The 17,693-nt window shown below is 35.9% G+C and overlaps 1 protein-coding gene across 1 annotated transcript in view; it reads left to right on the top strand.

The window, feature by feature from the left end:
• The window catches only part of CNTN6 (contactin 6), a 319,039-nt gene extending 302,081 nt beyond the window's left edge, over positions 1-16,958 (top strand). The window contains exons 18-23 of the mRNA XM_061396383.1: positions 145-379; positions 492-607; positions 2,420-2,606; positions 14,185-14,297; positions 15,072-15,240; positions 16,101-16,958. Coding sequence (XP_061252367.1) covers positions 145-379; positions 492-607; positions 2,420-2,606; positions 14,185-14,297; positions 15,072-15,240; positions 16,101-16,207 — 927 coding nt within the window. The 3' untranslated portion in view covers positions 16,208-16,958. The remainder of the gene's footprint in view (positions 1-144; positions 380-491; positions 608-2,419; positions 2,607-14,184; positions 14,298-15,071; positions 15,241-16,100) is intronic.
• The last annotated feature ends 735 nt before the right edge of the window (positions 16,959-17,693 follow it).

The following is a 17,693-nucleotide window of genomic DNA, read 5'->3' as shown; positions in this document are numbered from 1 at the left end:
AATTTTATTTTTTAAATAACTTCATTAATCAGTGTAAATATCCATCTTATCTCTATAAAAGATATGCCAAATAATCAATCAATATTATAATAGCTATACAAAATATTTTTGTAAATACTCAGTGACTGATCACTTCTGCCCAAGTCAATTCCAGAAGAACTACAGAATGGAGAGGACTTTGGATACATCGTCATGCTGCGGCCAGTAGGCTCGACAACCTGGACCAAGGAAAGAGTACCATCTGTAGAGTCATCAAGGTTTATTTACAGAAATGAAAACATCATCCCTCTCTCTCCCTTTGAAGTCAAAGTGGGTGTATATAATAAGGAAGGAGAAGGACCCCTGAGTACTGCATCCATTATCTACTCTGGGGAAGATGGTAAGTTGTAGTCAATACTGGAATTGTCCTCTTTGAGACTGTATGTATATTTTGCATTTGTTTTCTATGAACCACTCTGCTTAAGATGGTTGTGTCTTTCTCTGGATGGTAGAACCTCAACTGGCCCCAAGGGGAACTTCTGTTCAAAGCTTTTCTGCTTCAGAAATGGAGGTTTCATGGAATGCTATTGCCTGGAATAGAAACACTGGAAGAGTTCTGGGCTATGAGGTAATCCACAATAATTTCACTCTGCACTCTGAATATGCCAGCTAGCAATAGCTCTGTTCAACAATCCTATACTACCAATCTAGTCCTTAATATAAGTTGCGCTATTCTGTGCTCAGTTGTGTCTGACTCTGTGTGACCCCATGGACTGTAGCCCACCAGGCTCATCTGTCCATGGGATTTCCCAGGCAAGAATACTGGAGTGAGGTGCTATTTATTCCTCCAAGTGATCTTCCTGACCCAGGGAAAGAACTTGTGTCTCCTGCATCTCTTGCATTGCAGGTGGATTCTTTACCACTGAGCCAACCCAGGAAACCCTGAATATAAGATAGTGTGTGTCTAAAGCTACAGAGGGGAATTAATGAAGAGGATCTTTCCAGGTGATCCTAAGCAAGTAAATTAACAAATGGTAGAATTTTAAAAGTCATCAGGTGATTATCTTATTTAATTATCCAAGCTACAGTCATGTTTGTTTCTTGGGGAGAAATAAGCATTTAATCTTTAGTGATGTTAAACCATAGACGAATCTTACCGGGAAACCTAATCCTGAACTGGAGCATTACTTGAAAAAAGTTAGTCATCTTGGAAAAGGCAATTATGTGACAAGATAAAGCTTGCATTCTCCTAATCTGCCTTTATAGTCTATATAGAGTGAAACAAATCATTTCAAACTTACAGTCTTTCATTCTCACAAAGTTAATAGATGGGACTTATTAATCAATTACTCTTCTTTGACTTGCAAATCTAATGATTCAAAAATGAGTAACAAGGTTTTCTTTGTTTTGGTGTTAGAATGAAAGTAGGATTTTGCCTTTATTCTTTTTTCTCCTTTTATAAGAACCATGTTGTCCAAACAGAAAGTTCTACTTTCTGTAGGTGCCTCTACCACTCCAGTCCTAGAAGGCCATACCTCTTAAGTGAACCCTATTTATTTCTCAAAAAGATCATCTCTACTCTCCCCTGCTCTTTGAACTCTTATCTGATAATTTTCTGGTTTTATGTGTCTTCAAAGTCTTATAGCATTTATTTCCATATGATTTTCAGCAGATGCATCCTCTGCTTTCTTTTCACATATGTGCTCTAACATCTTAACTAGATTATAAGTGGCGCAAAGGCATGCCTTATGCTTTCTTGTCTTTTCCAATTTGCTTAAAACAGTGCTAATGTATAGGAAGGGATCAGTATATGCTGAATTAATAATTCATCTGTGACTCAAAGAACTCTGGAAGAAATGTCAATAGCAAAACATCATAATGTGAGTCTTTCATTGAAAGTATGACTCTTATTTTGTTCTAACTTACTACTGTATACCTGAGGCTTCAGCTCTGATGGCTCAGACAGTAAAGAATCTGCTTGCAAAGCTGAAGACTTGGGTTCGATCCCTGTGTCGGGAAGATCCCCTGGAGAAGAGAATGGCTACCCATTCCAGTATTCTTGCCTGGAGAATCCCATGGACAGAGGAGCCTAGTGGGCTACAGTCCATGGGGTTGCAAAGAGTCAGACATGACTGGGTGACTAACACTTTCACTTTTTACTTTTTTTTTGGTGGGGGGGGATAAAGCTGTTACCTTTTAGATATTTCATGAAATATTTTATTGTGATAAAAAATAGGTTTTCTCATTTCCATTGTGATTTCATATTTTTTAAAATTTCTTCCATATAAATTTTGGACTTTGATTATTTTGTTTTCATTGTATAACCATTTTAATTGAAAAATATCCTCTCATTTGCACTCCTGACTTCTTCCCATACACCACTGTGGCTGGCAGTTATTAGGAAACAATAAATTGCTTATTTTATGTTTTTAATGAACAGGTTTTATACTGGACAGATGATTCCAAAGAATCCATGATTGGCAAAATCAGGGTCAGTGGAAACATCACAACCAAAAATATCACAGGCCTGAAAGCTAACACCGTCTACTTTGCTTCTGTGAGAGCTTATAACACTGCCGGGACAGGGCCCTCAAGCCCTCCAGTCAACGTTACCACCAAGAAGTCCCGTAAGTATACATCACACTGTAGGGACCACAATTCACCTCCAATAAGAAGTATTTTATTGCTCAATTTCCATGTCATTCATCCCACCTCATCATTTTACTGATTGCTTTATTTGATCAGTGGATTTGGCCTATAAATCTGGATAGTTGTTGAAACTTTCTGATAACAACCAAAATGAACTGTTCTGATCTTTCTGGAGTTGCAAAAGAGAAAATATTTTAAGTATATAGATGAAAGACAAAGAATACAATGTCTTTGATGTCCTCTTCCAACTTGGGTTCAAAATCTGACCTCCCATTCTGGGGATGTTAAGTGGTTAATTTAATCTTTTAGTTTCAATATCCTCATCTGTAAAGTGAAGAATAAATAGTACTGATTTTCTCACTGGGCCTTGTTCAAGATTGAAAGAGATACATAATAGAAAGTGTCCCACACATACTTTAGTAAATGCTTATTAAATAGGTTTTTTGTTTGTTTTTGTTTGTCTTACCATTTGAGTCTTGATGTGATTCCTGCACTGTCAGATACCTAGATCTTTCCTTCTATGATATTATATCACTGCAAATTACTGGAAAGCCTCTGAAATCCAAGAATTAACTCTTCTGCTCTTTTTCTCTCTCTTAACAATAAACTAAATATTTTTCACAAAGATAGGACCTACTGAATAAAGGATTAATAGTTGACTATTGCTGCATTTGTCCTATGAATGAGTCTGGTGCTGCACAAACATTCCATAATATGAGTCAAAGTAGTAAACAGGGAATTGTCTGATCAGATACGGCTTAGTAAGAACTGCAATTTATTCTTTTTATAAGTGAATAATACTTATGTATTTCTTATATATTGTAGATAAACATAAACTATTTGTGTAAACAGGCTTTTTGAAACACACTCTTTGGTCTCTTAATTCCAATGAAAAAGAGTAACAAATATAGTTGCTGAAATTTGGAAAATGACTAAGACATGAACGCACTGCTACTAACAAACAGGAAAAAACAGAACAAGCCATTAAATACTGTATTCTTTGTGTCCTGTGTATTGGGAATGAATAGATGGTTTAAAAAGCTTGAAAAATCAAAGTTCTTTTCCATATAGATAAGTTGGTCATGTCCAAAATGAACTTGGGAATCATCTCAGTTAATAAGTCTTCGATTATAGGATATATTATCCACTTGTGTCCATAACACCAGCCAGTAGCTAGAGACTTGTGTTCTAATTCTATGTACTTCACTGACTCATGACCTGGTACAGGATAAAGCATTTCATTTTCTGCTTTAATTTTCTAAACTGTTAAATGAAAACGTCTTCTGCCCTCACTGTTTTCTCAAATTACCAATAAGGCACAAATGAGGTTGTGATTATAGGAGCACACTGGAAAATACAAAGTGCTGTGAAACTGCTAAGCAGGAAACAAAGAGACGAACAAAACCCTCCACTATCAGTCCATTTTAATGGAAGAGTTTGTGTGGATCAACAACTCTTAAACCAGTTCTCCTTCAATCCTCTACTTTGATGTAGACTAAGTCATATGTAATTTTCTAGAACTGACTAGCTAAAGATGTGGTTCAATTTGTCTTCCTGATTTACTCTATATTGACTGGGTTGGTGAAGTCATTGCTGTATACCTGTATGAACTATTTGCTTCTATGGCCCTTATGGAGTCTAGTCTCTTTCAGTTAATCTGAAAATCTGATGGAAATCTCCAATCAATCAGAGGTTTGCCCAGACATTTCTTTATAGCTGATTGAGAGATGCCAAACTCACAAAACTCTTGTGTATAATTCAGCTTCTATCTCAGGCAGAATCAAGGGTAATTAGAAATGTGGAAATGTAGTATCAAATAAACCTCTCTTACCTGACAGATCTGTGACAAACTAACAGGCTTTCTAGTGTAGTTGGTGACACAATACTCAAGCCAACCATCTTGTATTACTTTAATTCCATTGGCCAGTTTAAGGTGGGCTGAGACTCAAACAATAAACTAATTAGCAAAAAGATCTAGATATACACATAGTATACATTTAAGATCATGTACATACATCTATATACACATACATATACAATTGTCCTTTAGTATCCAATGGGGATTGGTTCCAGGAGCATCTACAGATGCTTACGTGCCTTGCATAAAATATCATAGGATTTGCATATTATCCACATATTAACACAGCCTCTGTATATTTAAATCACCTCTAGATTACTTATATATACATAAAACAATGTAATTGTTACATGCTGCTGCTAAGTCACTTCAGTCGTGTCCAACTCTGTGCGACCCCATAGACAGCAGCCGACCCCGTCCCTGGGATTCTCCAGGCAAGAACACTGGAGTGGGTTGCCATTTCCTTCTCCAATGCATGAAAGTGAAAAGTGAAAGTGAAGTCGTTCAGTCGTGTCCGACCCTCAGAGACCCCACGGACTGCAGCCTTCCAGGCTCCTCCGTCCATGGGATTTTCCAGGCAAGAGTTCTGGAGTGGGGTGCCATTGCCTTCTCCGAAATGTTACCTAGATAGTTGCAAATATTAATACAATGTAAATGCTATGTAAATTATTATTAATAGCATACAGCAAATTAAAATTTTGTTTTTTAAAACTTCCTGAATTTTTTCAAATATTTTCAATCTTAAATTGTTTGAATCTGCTAATGTTGAACCCAGAGATACATAGAGAGCCACCTATATAAATACACACACACACACACATATCAGTCAGTTCAGTCACTCAGTCATGTCCCACTCTTTGCAACCCCATGAACCACGGCACCCCAGGCTTCCCTGTCCATTATCAACTCCCAGAGTTTACCCAAATTCATGTCCATTGAGTCGGTGATGCCATCCAACCGTCTCATCCTCTGTCGTCCCCTTCTCCTCCTGCCCTACGTCTTTTCCCAGCATCAGGGGCTTTTCAAGTGAGTCAGTTCTTCGCATCAAGTGGCCAAAGTATTGGAGTTTCAGCTTCAGCATCAGTCCTTCCAATGAATATTCAGGACTGACCTCCTTTAGGATGGACTGGTTGGATCTCCTTGCTGTTCAAGGGACTCTCAAGAGTCTTCTCCAACACCACAGTTCAAAAGCATCAGTTCTTCGGCATTCAGCTCTCTTTATAGTCCAATTCTCACAACCATACATGACTACTGGAAAGACCATAGCCTTGACTAGATGGACTTTTGTTGGCAAAGTCATGTCTCTGCTTTTTAATATGCTGTCTATGTTGGTCATAAATTTCTTCCAAGGAGTAAGCATCTTTTAATTTCATGGCTGCAGTCACCATCTGCAGTGATTTTGGAGTTCCCCCAAAAATAAAGTCTGTCACATTTTCCCCATTTATTTGCCATGAAGTGATGGGATCAGATGCCATGATCTAATTTTTCTGAGTGTTGAGCTTTAAGCCAACATTTTCATTCTCTTCTTTCACTTTCATCAAGAGGCTGTTTGGTTCTTCTTCGTTTTCTTCCATACGTGTGGTGTCATTTGCATATGTGAGGTTTATTGATATTTCTCCCAGCAATCTTGATTCAAGCTTGTGCTTCATCCAGCCCAGCATTTCTCATGATGTGCTCTGCATATAAGTTAAATAAGCAGGGTGACAATATTCAGCCTTGATGTACTCTTTTCCCTATTTGGAACCTGTCTTGTTCCATGTCCAGTTTTAACTGTTACTTCCTGACCTGCATACAGATTACACACATATATCACCTTAAAAATAAAAGTTTTTTCTTTACCTTGAATTTAATAATTTGATATTCATGCATCCTAAATCAACCATATGATAGTTTATGCTAACCTACTTATGTGTTTAAGCAGAATACTTGTTTTAGACACAGTAGCAAGAGATGTGTTTAGTTGACCCACTTGGTCCTACAAATGGGCTTGGCTGAAATTTTGATTAAATGCCAAGAACTTTATTAGTGGTTTGCCTGAGTGTTCACATGAGATCAGCCTCATCAAAGAGTGTGAGACATATCCTTTGAAAACAATTTCATTAACAAGGAGTACTTTTATCCAAGTGCTACAGTGCTAGAATATATCTGGTGAGATGAGAGTCAAAAAGTATAAAGTGAAGTTTAGCATCCCTTTTCTTCTTCATTAAAAAAAAAAATGAATGAAACCTCTTGTATTTCCTAATTTCTTTCATGAGCATCTTCTTTCAATATTTCTTAAAGTTTGCTTACACCAGCCTGTTTGCATTAACTCTTTTATCAAAATATCCAACAAGGACTTGAGAATAAAGTTCTACAAGACTCCATTTTGTATTTGAATACCAATCAAATCTCTAATTTTATTCTTTCAACATTCTTTATCACTGTCATTGGAAAATCTAACAGAAACTACTTTAGTCTTCTATTGTTGCTATTCAAGTTACCACAACCTAGTGTTTTAAAACAATATAAATTTGTTATTATGTACTTCTAAAGGTTGAATCAAAAATGAGTTTCACTGGTTGGAAAACAAGCTTTGGGTAAGCTTCTGAGCTCCTTTTGGAAGCTCTAAAACAGCACTTGTTTCCTTGAATTTTCTGGCTTTTGGAGACAACACATACCACTTGCCTTGTGGTCCTTTCCTCTATCTTCAATGCCAACAGCATGATATCTTCAAGTCTCCCTCTGATTCAGACCTTCTACTTCTGCCTTTCACATTTCCTCTGACCCTGGCTCTTTCCTTCAGAAGCATCATTTTCACCACACTGAACCCACCCAGAGGATCCAGGGTTATTGCTCCGTGTCAACATCCTCAACATAATTATACGTGCAACATCCCCTTTTCCATATAAAGTAAGATATCCACAGGTTTGAGGAATCAGAACCTGGACATGTTTGGGAGGCCCTTATTCTGCCAATCACAGTTACAAAACACTGAGCACGTTTAAGTCCTAAGCCTAGTATTAATATTCAGTATACTTATCTTAATTATTAAAGCACATCAAGAAGTATGTTATTTTAATTCCTAGATCAAAAAAAAAAAAAGTATGCTTAGAAAATTCTGTTGTGGCATTTGTTGGACTGGCATACAATGAATATAGACTCTGAATCTCTGGATCCCATGGACATTGTGCTAATGTGTAGTGTTCACCTCTAACCATCTAAATAGTGTCTCCCTCTCTCCAGACTCTCACATCTTCAGTCCAAACCTCAAACTGCCTTGAGACTTTTTCCTCCTGAAATAGAATCACATCCTCTTTTAATTTCAAATTTTCATTGTCTCCTTTATTTCAGAAAACAAAGACTAGAGAAAGGTGTATGAGATCTTTCACAGTCTGTTCAGTCTGTCCACAAATTACTTTCCATTCCCATTCCTCATCTAGCAGCATCAGACTTACTGATCTTCTAACACTTAAAATTTGATTATCTGATTTTATGCACTCTCTTAGTTTGTAGTGACCCCATCATGCCTATAAACAGCCAAATAAATATCTTTTCTACTGATCTATAAATTTCCTCTTTAATATGTTTGCATTTTTTTTTTCTGAGTGATTGCATAACTTTGGCCTATTGTGAGATACTTTTGGAAAGAACTAGAAAAAGACTTCAGAGTGAAATAACTGAATGTGAGTCTCAGCTCAGCCATGAACTGTATGAGAAGTCTATTTATTTAATGACTCAGAACCTCTTTTCTCAACTGAAAAACAGAGATGATTGTACTTTCTTCTAGAGTTTTCTTTAAGCATTAAAGGATATAATGTACAGCGAGGTGACCCAGAGGCAGCCATACAGTGAGAGCTCAATATGTGGTAACATATATTATTATATTTCTTCTTGAGAGGTGATTTCACTTCCTTTGCATTTCTTAAAGTAGGAAAATTCATCTACTTTCTAGTTTCCTTCTTTTCATAAATTTGTTGCAGAAATTTTCTTCAAGAGTCATGGAAGAACATGCAAAGAAAATATGAGAAATGGCTTTCATGAAACACCAAGGACAGCTCTGATTTTAAATGCCACCCCTGGGTCTAAGCTTGATTTTCCATGCCCTTTAGATGACACCAAAATTAATTCTGAAAAGTAGTAATCTACATGCATCACACATTCACACTGCCACTGCTTAGGTTTTCCATCTTATATTTGGTCATCCACTCTAAATTGTGAGAAAGCAGAGCTCACATTCAACAAAATCTTTCCCTATTCTGATTGGATAAACAGAAAACTGAGCCTTTTTATTTTTATTTTTGGAAATACGATAAAGCCGTTTTTCACTCAAGAAAGTAGTGCCTCCCATGAGCCATGAACAGGGTTAGGTAAGTAAAGGAGATTAAAACAGAAAGGATATATGCCTTCAGGCAATTTCTCTTTAGTGGGGAGGGAAATTAAAATAAGAAAAACTGAAATAAAATAATCATAAATTATGAAAAGCTACTATGAAGAAATTAAGAGGCTGAGATATACATAACATTAAAAAAATAAAGAGACCTAGTGGACAAAGAGACCTCCAAATAGAAGGAACAGTATATGCAAAGTTTCTGAAGTCTTTGTTATTATTGTTGCTGGTGATGATGACAGACTTTTAAATAAAAGTAAATTTTTATTTAAATATGGGATTTTTAAAATAAATATCAGTGGTTTGATATTAAGTATTGTAGATTACTGAAATGATGTCTTTCCAAAAGACAACTGAGGACCACTGCAAACATATTGTGATTCACACAGACATCACTAAAAGAAATTTAGATTTACAACTAAAGGGAGAAAAATATTTACACCAATTTCAAGAGGAAAGGGGAGAGGAAAAGCACTGCTTATATAGACAGAAGTATTCAGACCCAGTAACAGAAAGTGTTTGCAAATTTTGCTTCAATTTGGCCCCTGATGTTGACTGACTAGCACTCTGTACTGAATTTTTTCTTGTTGTAAATAATGCAATCAATCCATATTTAGACATAAAGGAAGCATTAAGCTTTTATTTCATCTTGCACTTATGTTCTTTCTCTCTCTCCCAAATGTCAACCCCATGCTGTTACTTAGAAGTGTAACATAAGAAGTTGTTTTTGAATTGAGTTCACAGTGTGAACTACAGTTGAATATAAATGCCATCTACAGAAAAATTGATCACAGGGAAGCCATTAGAGCTGCAGAGGGCTAGTTTAATGTTGCTCTGTCATTTGATTAATAGAAAATAATTTAGTCTTTGGAAATTGCCTGCAAAATTCTTTCAAAAGATTGGAAAAGTGCTTGCTGTTGAGTTTACCAGTGACCCACTAGGTATAAACATACATGGCATGTGTATTATATTATCCATGTGACAGTATTTTGGTTTTTCAAGGTGATAGAAATTTCAACTTTGTCATAGATATCTACAATCCAGTTTAGGTAAATACAACAAACTCATGAAACCAGAATTGTTAAAGGCCTTCTGAAGTACCTTTTAGAAATAACAAACTTTTTTTCCCAACTCAATACTAGACAAAAGGCATAGACATTGAAGTTACACCCATGGACAAAATAAGAAAAGCTCTGGACTATGAGAACTTTCCAGATAATTACCGAGACTTTCCAATTTTTTCTGCCTTTCAAAAAGTACATAAAAAACTGAAGGAAGAAGAAAATTATGAAGGGGAAATCTTGAAAATACCCCTAATTATATTTAAGAAATGAATCATTTGCAAACTTTGGAATTGTGTTATTAGAAACAATCCACATTGAACACCATTGAAAAACTGACTATGTCATAATACTACAGTGAAGAATGGATACTAATAGGAAAGAGAGTTAACAATTACTGAGCAATTTATTATGTACCACTAACCAAGGGAGGAACATTTCTCATTTTATTTCATGGAAGCTAAAAGTCTTATAAACTAGGATATATTAGTCTCATTCCAAAATTGGAAAACCAGGCCTCTCGGAAGAGACTGTATACAGATTCAGGTTTCTCTGACTTCAAAATCCAATTCTTTACACCTTCCAGATAGCATGAAGGGTAAAGCATTCCCAATAACCCACACAATTAGCCATTCATTCCATGAATTCATTCCTGATATAATGTTTCTCATTTTATGTCCATGGAATGCCTTACTTCTGTTATGGTAGATGAGGAAACAAATGCAAATATCCCAATCTCAGAGACACAATCACTACTATATACTTAATAGAAGCCATTTCTTCTTTCTCTCAATCTGAAGCATCATCAATGGATTCATAGTATAAAAGGAGTACTTTTTATCTAAACATGCAAACAAATAGAAAAGGCATAGCAATAGATAATACCTTCAGAATCTGTTACTGCCAGTGATATCAAAGACATGAATTTTTATTTTTGTTGTATTGATTATATGAAGTTGTTAAGGTTAGTACTTTGTTTTAAAGACCAGAGATAAAAGAAATGTGCCAAAGAGTATACTAGATATTAAAATTGTGGTATCTTGTGAGAATTTTTTTTTCTAATTTTATTTTATTTTTAAACTTTACATAGTTGTATTAGTTTTGCCAAATATCAAAATGAATCCACCACAGGTATACACGTGTTCCCCATCCTGAACCCTCCTCCCTCCTCCCTCCCCATACCATCCCTCTGGGTCGTCCCAGTGCGCCAGCCCCAAGCATCCAGTATCGTGCATCGAACCTGGACTGGCAACTCGTTTCTTACATGATATTTTACATGTTTCAATGCCATTCTCCCAAATCTTCCCACCCTCTCCCTCTCCCACAGAGTCCATAAGACTGTTCTATACATCAGTGTCTCTTTTGCTGTCTCGTACACCGGGTTATTGTTACCATCTTTCTAAATTCCATATATATGCGTTAGTATTTTTATATTCTCTCTTTCATAATTGAGAAAGACTAGAAAGGGCACTTTGAATTAAGATGAGGGAAAACAGTTAAAAACTATAGTCATTGTCATCAGTTCAGTTCAGTTGCTCAGTTGTGTCTGACTCTTTACGACTCCAAGGACTGCAGCGTGCCAGGCTTCCCTGTCCATTGCCAATTCCCAGAGCTTACTCAAACTCATGTCCATTGAGTTGGTAATGCCATCCAACCATCTCATCCTCTGTCGTCCCCTTCTCCTCCTGCCCTCAATCTTTCACAGCATCAGGGTCTTTTCAAATGAGTCAGCTCTTCACATCAGGTGGCCAAAGTATTGGTTTCAGCTTCAACATCAGTCCTTCCAATGAACATTCAGGACTGGTTTCCTTTAGGATGGACTGGTTGGATCTCCTTGCAGTCCAAGAGACTCTCAAGAGTCTTCTCCAACACCACAGTTCAAAAGCATTAATTCTTTGGTGCTCAGCTTTCTTTATAGTCCAACAATCACATCCGAACATGACTACTGGAAAAACCATAGCCTTGACTAGATGGACCTTTGTTGGCAAAGTAATGTCTCTGCTTTTTAATATGCTATCTAGGTTGGTCATAACTTTTCTTTCAAGGAGTAAGCGTCTTTTTATTTCATGGCTGCAGTCACCATCTGCAGTCATTTTGGAGCCCAGAAAAATAAAGTCTGCCACTGTTTTCACTGTTTCTCCATCTATTTGTTGTGAAGTGATGGGCCGGATGCCATGATCTTTGTTTTCTGAATGTTGAGCTTTAAGCCAACTTTTCACTCTCCTCTTTCACCTTCTCGAGAGGCTCTTTAGTTCCTCTTCACTGAATTCTTACTACATGCAAAACTCTCAGGCTTTTAATTATTATTTGGCTTATATTGTCAAGAAATGTACTAGGACATGGTTTATTCACCTGGCATGTTCATTTTATAAATTCATATGGATTTCTGTAGGTTTGACCGTGTCAATTAGCCTCAATTGTAGGATAGCATAATGAATAGATTTGCCACACTGTATCACCTACGGGTCTGCTCACAGTCCAGTGCATAATCTACATGATCTGAGAAAATCACATTGGACCCTGAGTGGTTTTTCTTTAGCCATCTATTACACAGTCACTTATTCAATATATATATGATATATATGCCTCTGCCTACATGCCAACCACTATGCTAGAGGTTGGTAATGCATTCTCAGTAAATTTAAAGAAACTATGAATAACTATAATTCAGTGGGAAAAATTCATAATAAAATATATGAACTAAGCCCCATGGGAGCATGGGTGAAACGTTTATCTCTCTACTATGTGCCAGTTGAGGTATAAGTGACTAGGTGTATGACATTCCATGGGCTTAGAGAAGGCAAGTAGATATATCATAAGGCAATGTTGGGTGACACCCTGTAATTCTTCCAGCGGCACATAAGACACTAAACAGCCATTGAGTTAAAACTCCAAAAGAAATCATTTCCATCAATGTTATAATGAGTTAAATATTATGCTCATTCAGCCTCACAAATTCAAGTAAGATGCCAAAAACATCTTTCTGGGTAGTTTTATCTTTGCCTCTGCTATCCAGCTGAATTATATTTAATCTCTTCAGTTTCTTAAATCTCAAAAATAATCACGTGGACGCAAATCTTTGAGAAGCAGTATGTTGTCATGCAGAAAAAATAAAGAAACCTAGATTAAAAGTCAAGAAACCAGGATACTGACTGGGCTTAAGCACTCATTATCTATATGGTTTTGAAGAAGCAGACTTTCGACCTGGACTCTAGTTTTCTTGTATGTAAAATCTTTCAGTTGGATGAGATCCATTACTTTAGAAGGCTCATTCTAAATATGTCTTCTTGAACGTCACACCTTCCTTCTCCCAGAAAACATTAATCTCAGGGAACTAAAACCACAGTTCGGATTCAGGGTAGACACCTTTTGGGATGATCACCCAGTTTGTAATCACTTTCCCTCTTCATGGTTCCTACTGGCTCTATCTGTGTTGAGTGTCATATGTCTTTCCCACTGTCTAGCCACAATGGATTAGGGTAAAATAGAATATGGCCAAATTAAGCCCATCATTAGCTTTTACCTGGAGATTCTAACTTGAACTATCTCTCAACAAAGGAGGTTTCAAATCTCAGATGAGGTAGGCAGTCTTGATTTCTGCTGCATATACTGACAGAGCAAAGAGGTGGTCCCTGGCAAGATTAGCCTGCAGCAAACACTACTGTGAGAGGTAGAGAGAGGAACTTCTTGGCTTTCAGACATTTTTTGTTCCTCTGAGGTTCTGTTGCATTTTGCCATGAATTCCAAGAGAGTCCCTTATATCCTTCACAATCTATTGCTAATATTTTGTTTAAAACAACTTGAGTTGGTTGCGTTATTTATAGTCAATGAGTCCTAATTAATACAAGATTAAAAGTAAAGGACTACTAGGAATGTACACCTCTGTATTGATATATGTAAAAAGTTTGCAACCTGAGTTTGTCTGAGAGGCTCATTGATTGATGGGCAAATTAAACATTAGATAAAGGAGCCCTCCATCTATTTACATATAGTAAACAAATTCAACGGAAATGATTACTAAATTAATACTGGAAATGCGGCATACCATTATTAATTCATGTTTGTCACAAAGACATTTCCAAATGACTGGAATTTGAATGAATTTACTTCCTCTGATTAGAATTAATATGATATTTGAAATGACACTGAAAACATTTTCCCTCCTTTTATGCTAATTATCCAGGACTTATTTTTCCTTTTTATGTTGTTGGGTCATACAGTAACCATGAGCTAATTAATATTCATTTGGATCTTTGATTATCTTTTTAAAGCTCCAAGCCAACCACCAGCTAACATTGCCTGGAAGTTGACAAACTCTAAGTTATGCCTAAACTGGGAGCATGTAAAAACTATGGAAAATGAGTCTGAAGTGTTAGGCTACAAGGTGAGTATTCCGTTTTTCCTTTAAACAGATCACTTAGCTGCCTAAGTAATGATAAATGTTAGAACCAAATAAGAAACAAATTTTATGCATGTGGAAATATAGGAATCTTTGTTCTAATGCTTTGAAAATATTTAGCATTACTGCTTTTAAGTTCTTCATGGTAAATTTTATACTGTGAGGTCAGTAATGTGTCATGAAGCAATAACAAATAAATCTTTACAGTATGCAACATTTTTTTCTTCAAGCAACTCACCCGTATTCAAAAAATATGATTGTGTATTTAGATATTAAAAATGTGAGATGACAATGAGATCAAAAAGTATATTCAAGTAGAATTTCTAGAACTTAGGCTACAGAAGGATATCATCTATCAGCAATATAAAAGAAATCCAACAAAGAAATCCAATCCAATCATCAAATATCAAGACAAACCATTTCCATCAGTGGTAAAGAACATCATCTGCTGACAAATGCATATAGTATCCAGACACTTGAAATGGGTCCAAATTAATCAGTAACTTTCCACAGCAAGCTCCAGAGATAATGGCCTCAAGCTATTTAATTAATAAAGATAACTCTATACTGATTTTAGAAGCATTGGCCAAAAAGGAAATATTTTTTCTTAACAAACATATTTAAAGAAAAAGTGCAGACCAGATATTCCCATCCAAGGACTACGGCATGTATAAGGCTCACAGTGCTAGTGTTTTGTAAGAGTTTCTGCACCTTCAAGAAGCTACATGTCCATTTAACACGATTCATCATTTTATTCAGATTCTGTACCGGCAAAACAGACAGAGTAAAACTCATATTTTGGAAACAAACAACACATCTGCTGAGCTTCTGGTTCCCTTTGAAGAGGACTACTTGATTGAAATAAGAACAGTTAGTGATGGTGGGGATGGAAGCAGCAGTGAGGAAATTAGGATTCCAAAAATGTCAAGTAAGTTGAATCACCATTGCTGTTGTGGATTTTGAATAAAGACAGCTGCCAGCATGAAATCTGGGTTCTATGAATCTTTCCAATTTTTGTTTAAATATTTGTTGGAAAAAAAAAAAGGTCTATTTTTTCCATATTTCAATTGTGAGCAAGAGGTGATGAGTCAATTTTCTTTAATCCCTCAAATTTCCAACATGCTTACATATGACAAGCAGTTTTATATGTTTCCTTATTTGAAACTCAAAAAAAAAAAACCAAAAAACACTTCACAACTGTCACTGGTATGTATATGCTTTATCCTGTTGGCACAAAACTGGACAGTTTTTCCATGGGTACCTGCAAGCTTCTCAGAGCAGGGAGAACAAGTGTGATGTACGTGTAGGTACATCTCCATTGCCATTTTCATGGCAGACATCACTAATCAACTACGGCATTCATACTGGGCTGAGTTAGTACTTTCAAATCCTCTCAACATGATATCCTAAGCAGGTAACACCAATCAGTCAGATTTAGTATATAATAATAAGTTATTATTTCTGCTTTAGAAGAATCACTCACTTATCTATCCAAAGATGTGACTCAGTATAACTCAGCCACTACATGTTGGCCAATCCTATTCTGCCCTTTAGGCAGACTTGGCCAATTTTAGGCATTTTTCTTTTTTCTTTTTATATTTAAAACAGATATCCTAAATCAGAGGGTTAAAAACACTTCCTAAAATTAAACACAATTTAAGTGAAACAAGTATAATAAATGTGGTATTAAAAGAGAAATAATAGTATGTGTTTGGTTCATGAAGAATTAATCTAACAAATGATTTTACTTTTTCTCAATATATTTTGTTTCATTTTTGTATTTTGCAGGTTTGAGTTCCAGAGGCATTTCAGTCTTAGAACCTAGCATCCATTTCCTGTCAGTTGTCATTACAATTTTTGTTGTTTTGCTATTCAGCCACTTATATGATGAATAAAACCATAACTCTTTCATTTTTAAAAAAGCAAATTATTCTGTTAAAAAAAAAAGCCCCCGTGACAAGGTAACATTCAAAAGCATACTTGTTTGGAAATAAAAAATGTATATTATTAAAATCTTGTAAATATCTAATATGGTACATTAAATAAAGAAATTTTAAACACTTTGGAATTTTAGTGTTCACACATGATTACATATATTCAGAAGGTGCCGAATTAATGCATGAAGTTGTCACTGCTGTGGCTTCTATGGAGAGTATATATAAATCTCTTGATAGTGATGGTCAATATGAAAGAAATTGCATTTTCCATAGCTAAGATGTCCATATTTTATATGCTCTAAGCAATTTAGTTCAGTAACTTAAAATTTGACTCTAGTTTTGGAAATAAAATATAATTGTTTGTTTATACTAGGGATTCTTTAAAAATGTCAACTATTGTAAAGCATGATGTGCTTTTATCTCTGAATCAACTTGGGAGAGAAATATTTGCACCCAGTAGCATAACTATATACTTGATGTTATTTGCAACTCACTTTTGTATCAGGTTTGGAAATAAAAATAGCAGAAAAAATGCTTTCTGGCAAAGAAAAATTAAAGTAGGGAAAAAGTAGCCAACAAAAATAATCTAATGGCTCCAGTAAGCAATTTCCCATAGCAAAGTTTAATTTTAAAATCAATTCTGAATTATCCCAAGGAAGAGGGTGCATGAACAGTTCTCAGGTAATTACTACAAACTGTTAGCAATGTGTGTGGCCTTATTTTTATATGATAAATAAATCCAGAGACAGAATTACTTAAAGTTTTTGACATTTTGGTCAATTTTTTTTTGCCAATGTTTTTTGCAACTATAAATATAATTTTATACTGTCCAAGCTTTAGAAAGATTCCTGTGGGTTGACTCTTCTCTTGGATGTACCTGGGAAAGTCAGTGGTCTCAATTCCTGGGATCTTACAGTCTGGAGACAGAAGTATAGGAGGAGGAAAGGTTAATGAGAACACCTCTGCCTCTCTAAGCAGCCATCTCTTTCCCTCACAAACAGCCTTGAGGGGTTTGTCCTGCTGTCAGCCTACTCTAGCTATCAGTCAATTAGGTTCGGTGTCCTGCAGAGCTGAGGAATGGACACACTATTTTTTGCCTTCTTAACATGGTACAACATCTCAATTACATTGAAAATATATAAACTCTCCTTGCAACTCTCAAATCACACAATCCCCAAAGTTGGATTTTGTCATTTTCATTTCCAAAATATTTTAGAACTGCTTAAAATACCTGATCAACAGCAGATGGGCAGTGACTTTACACAGTTCAGAACTTGCTCCTTGCTGGAGTATGTCAAGCATGCAGTAAAATCAATGAACCTTATTATCCCTGCACCTTAAGATCTGACTGTGCTTTGATGGAACAAAATAAACAAGCAACTGAAAATATCATTTGGCACAGTCACAGCTGCCTGAACAACACACATTTGTATTGATCACATAC

This window comes from Bos javanicus, chromosome 22, assembly GCF_032452875.1.
Source record: "Bos javanicus breed banteng chromosome 22, ARS-OSU_banteng_1.0, whole genome shotgun sequence".
Lineage (NCBI taxonomy): Eukaryota > Metazoa > Chordata > Mammalia > Artiodactyla > Bovidae > Bos > Bos javanicus.
Note: the sequence above shows the minus strand (reverse complement) of the source record. Positions and strands in the feature narration are given on the sequence as shown.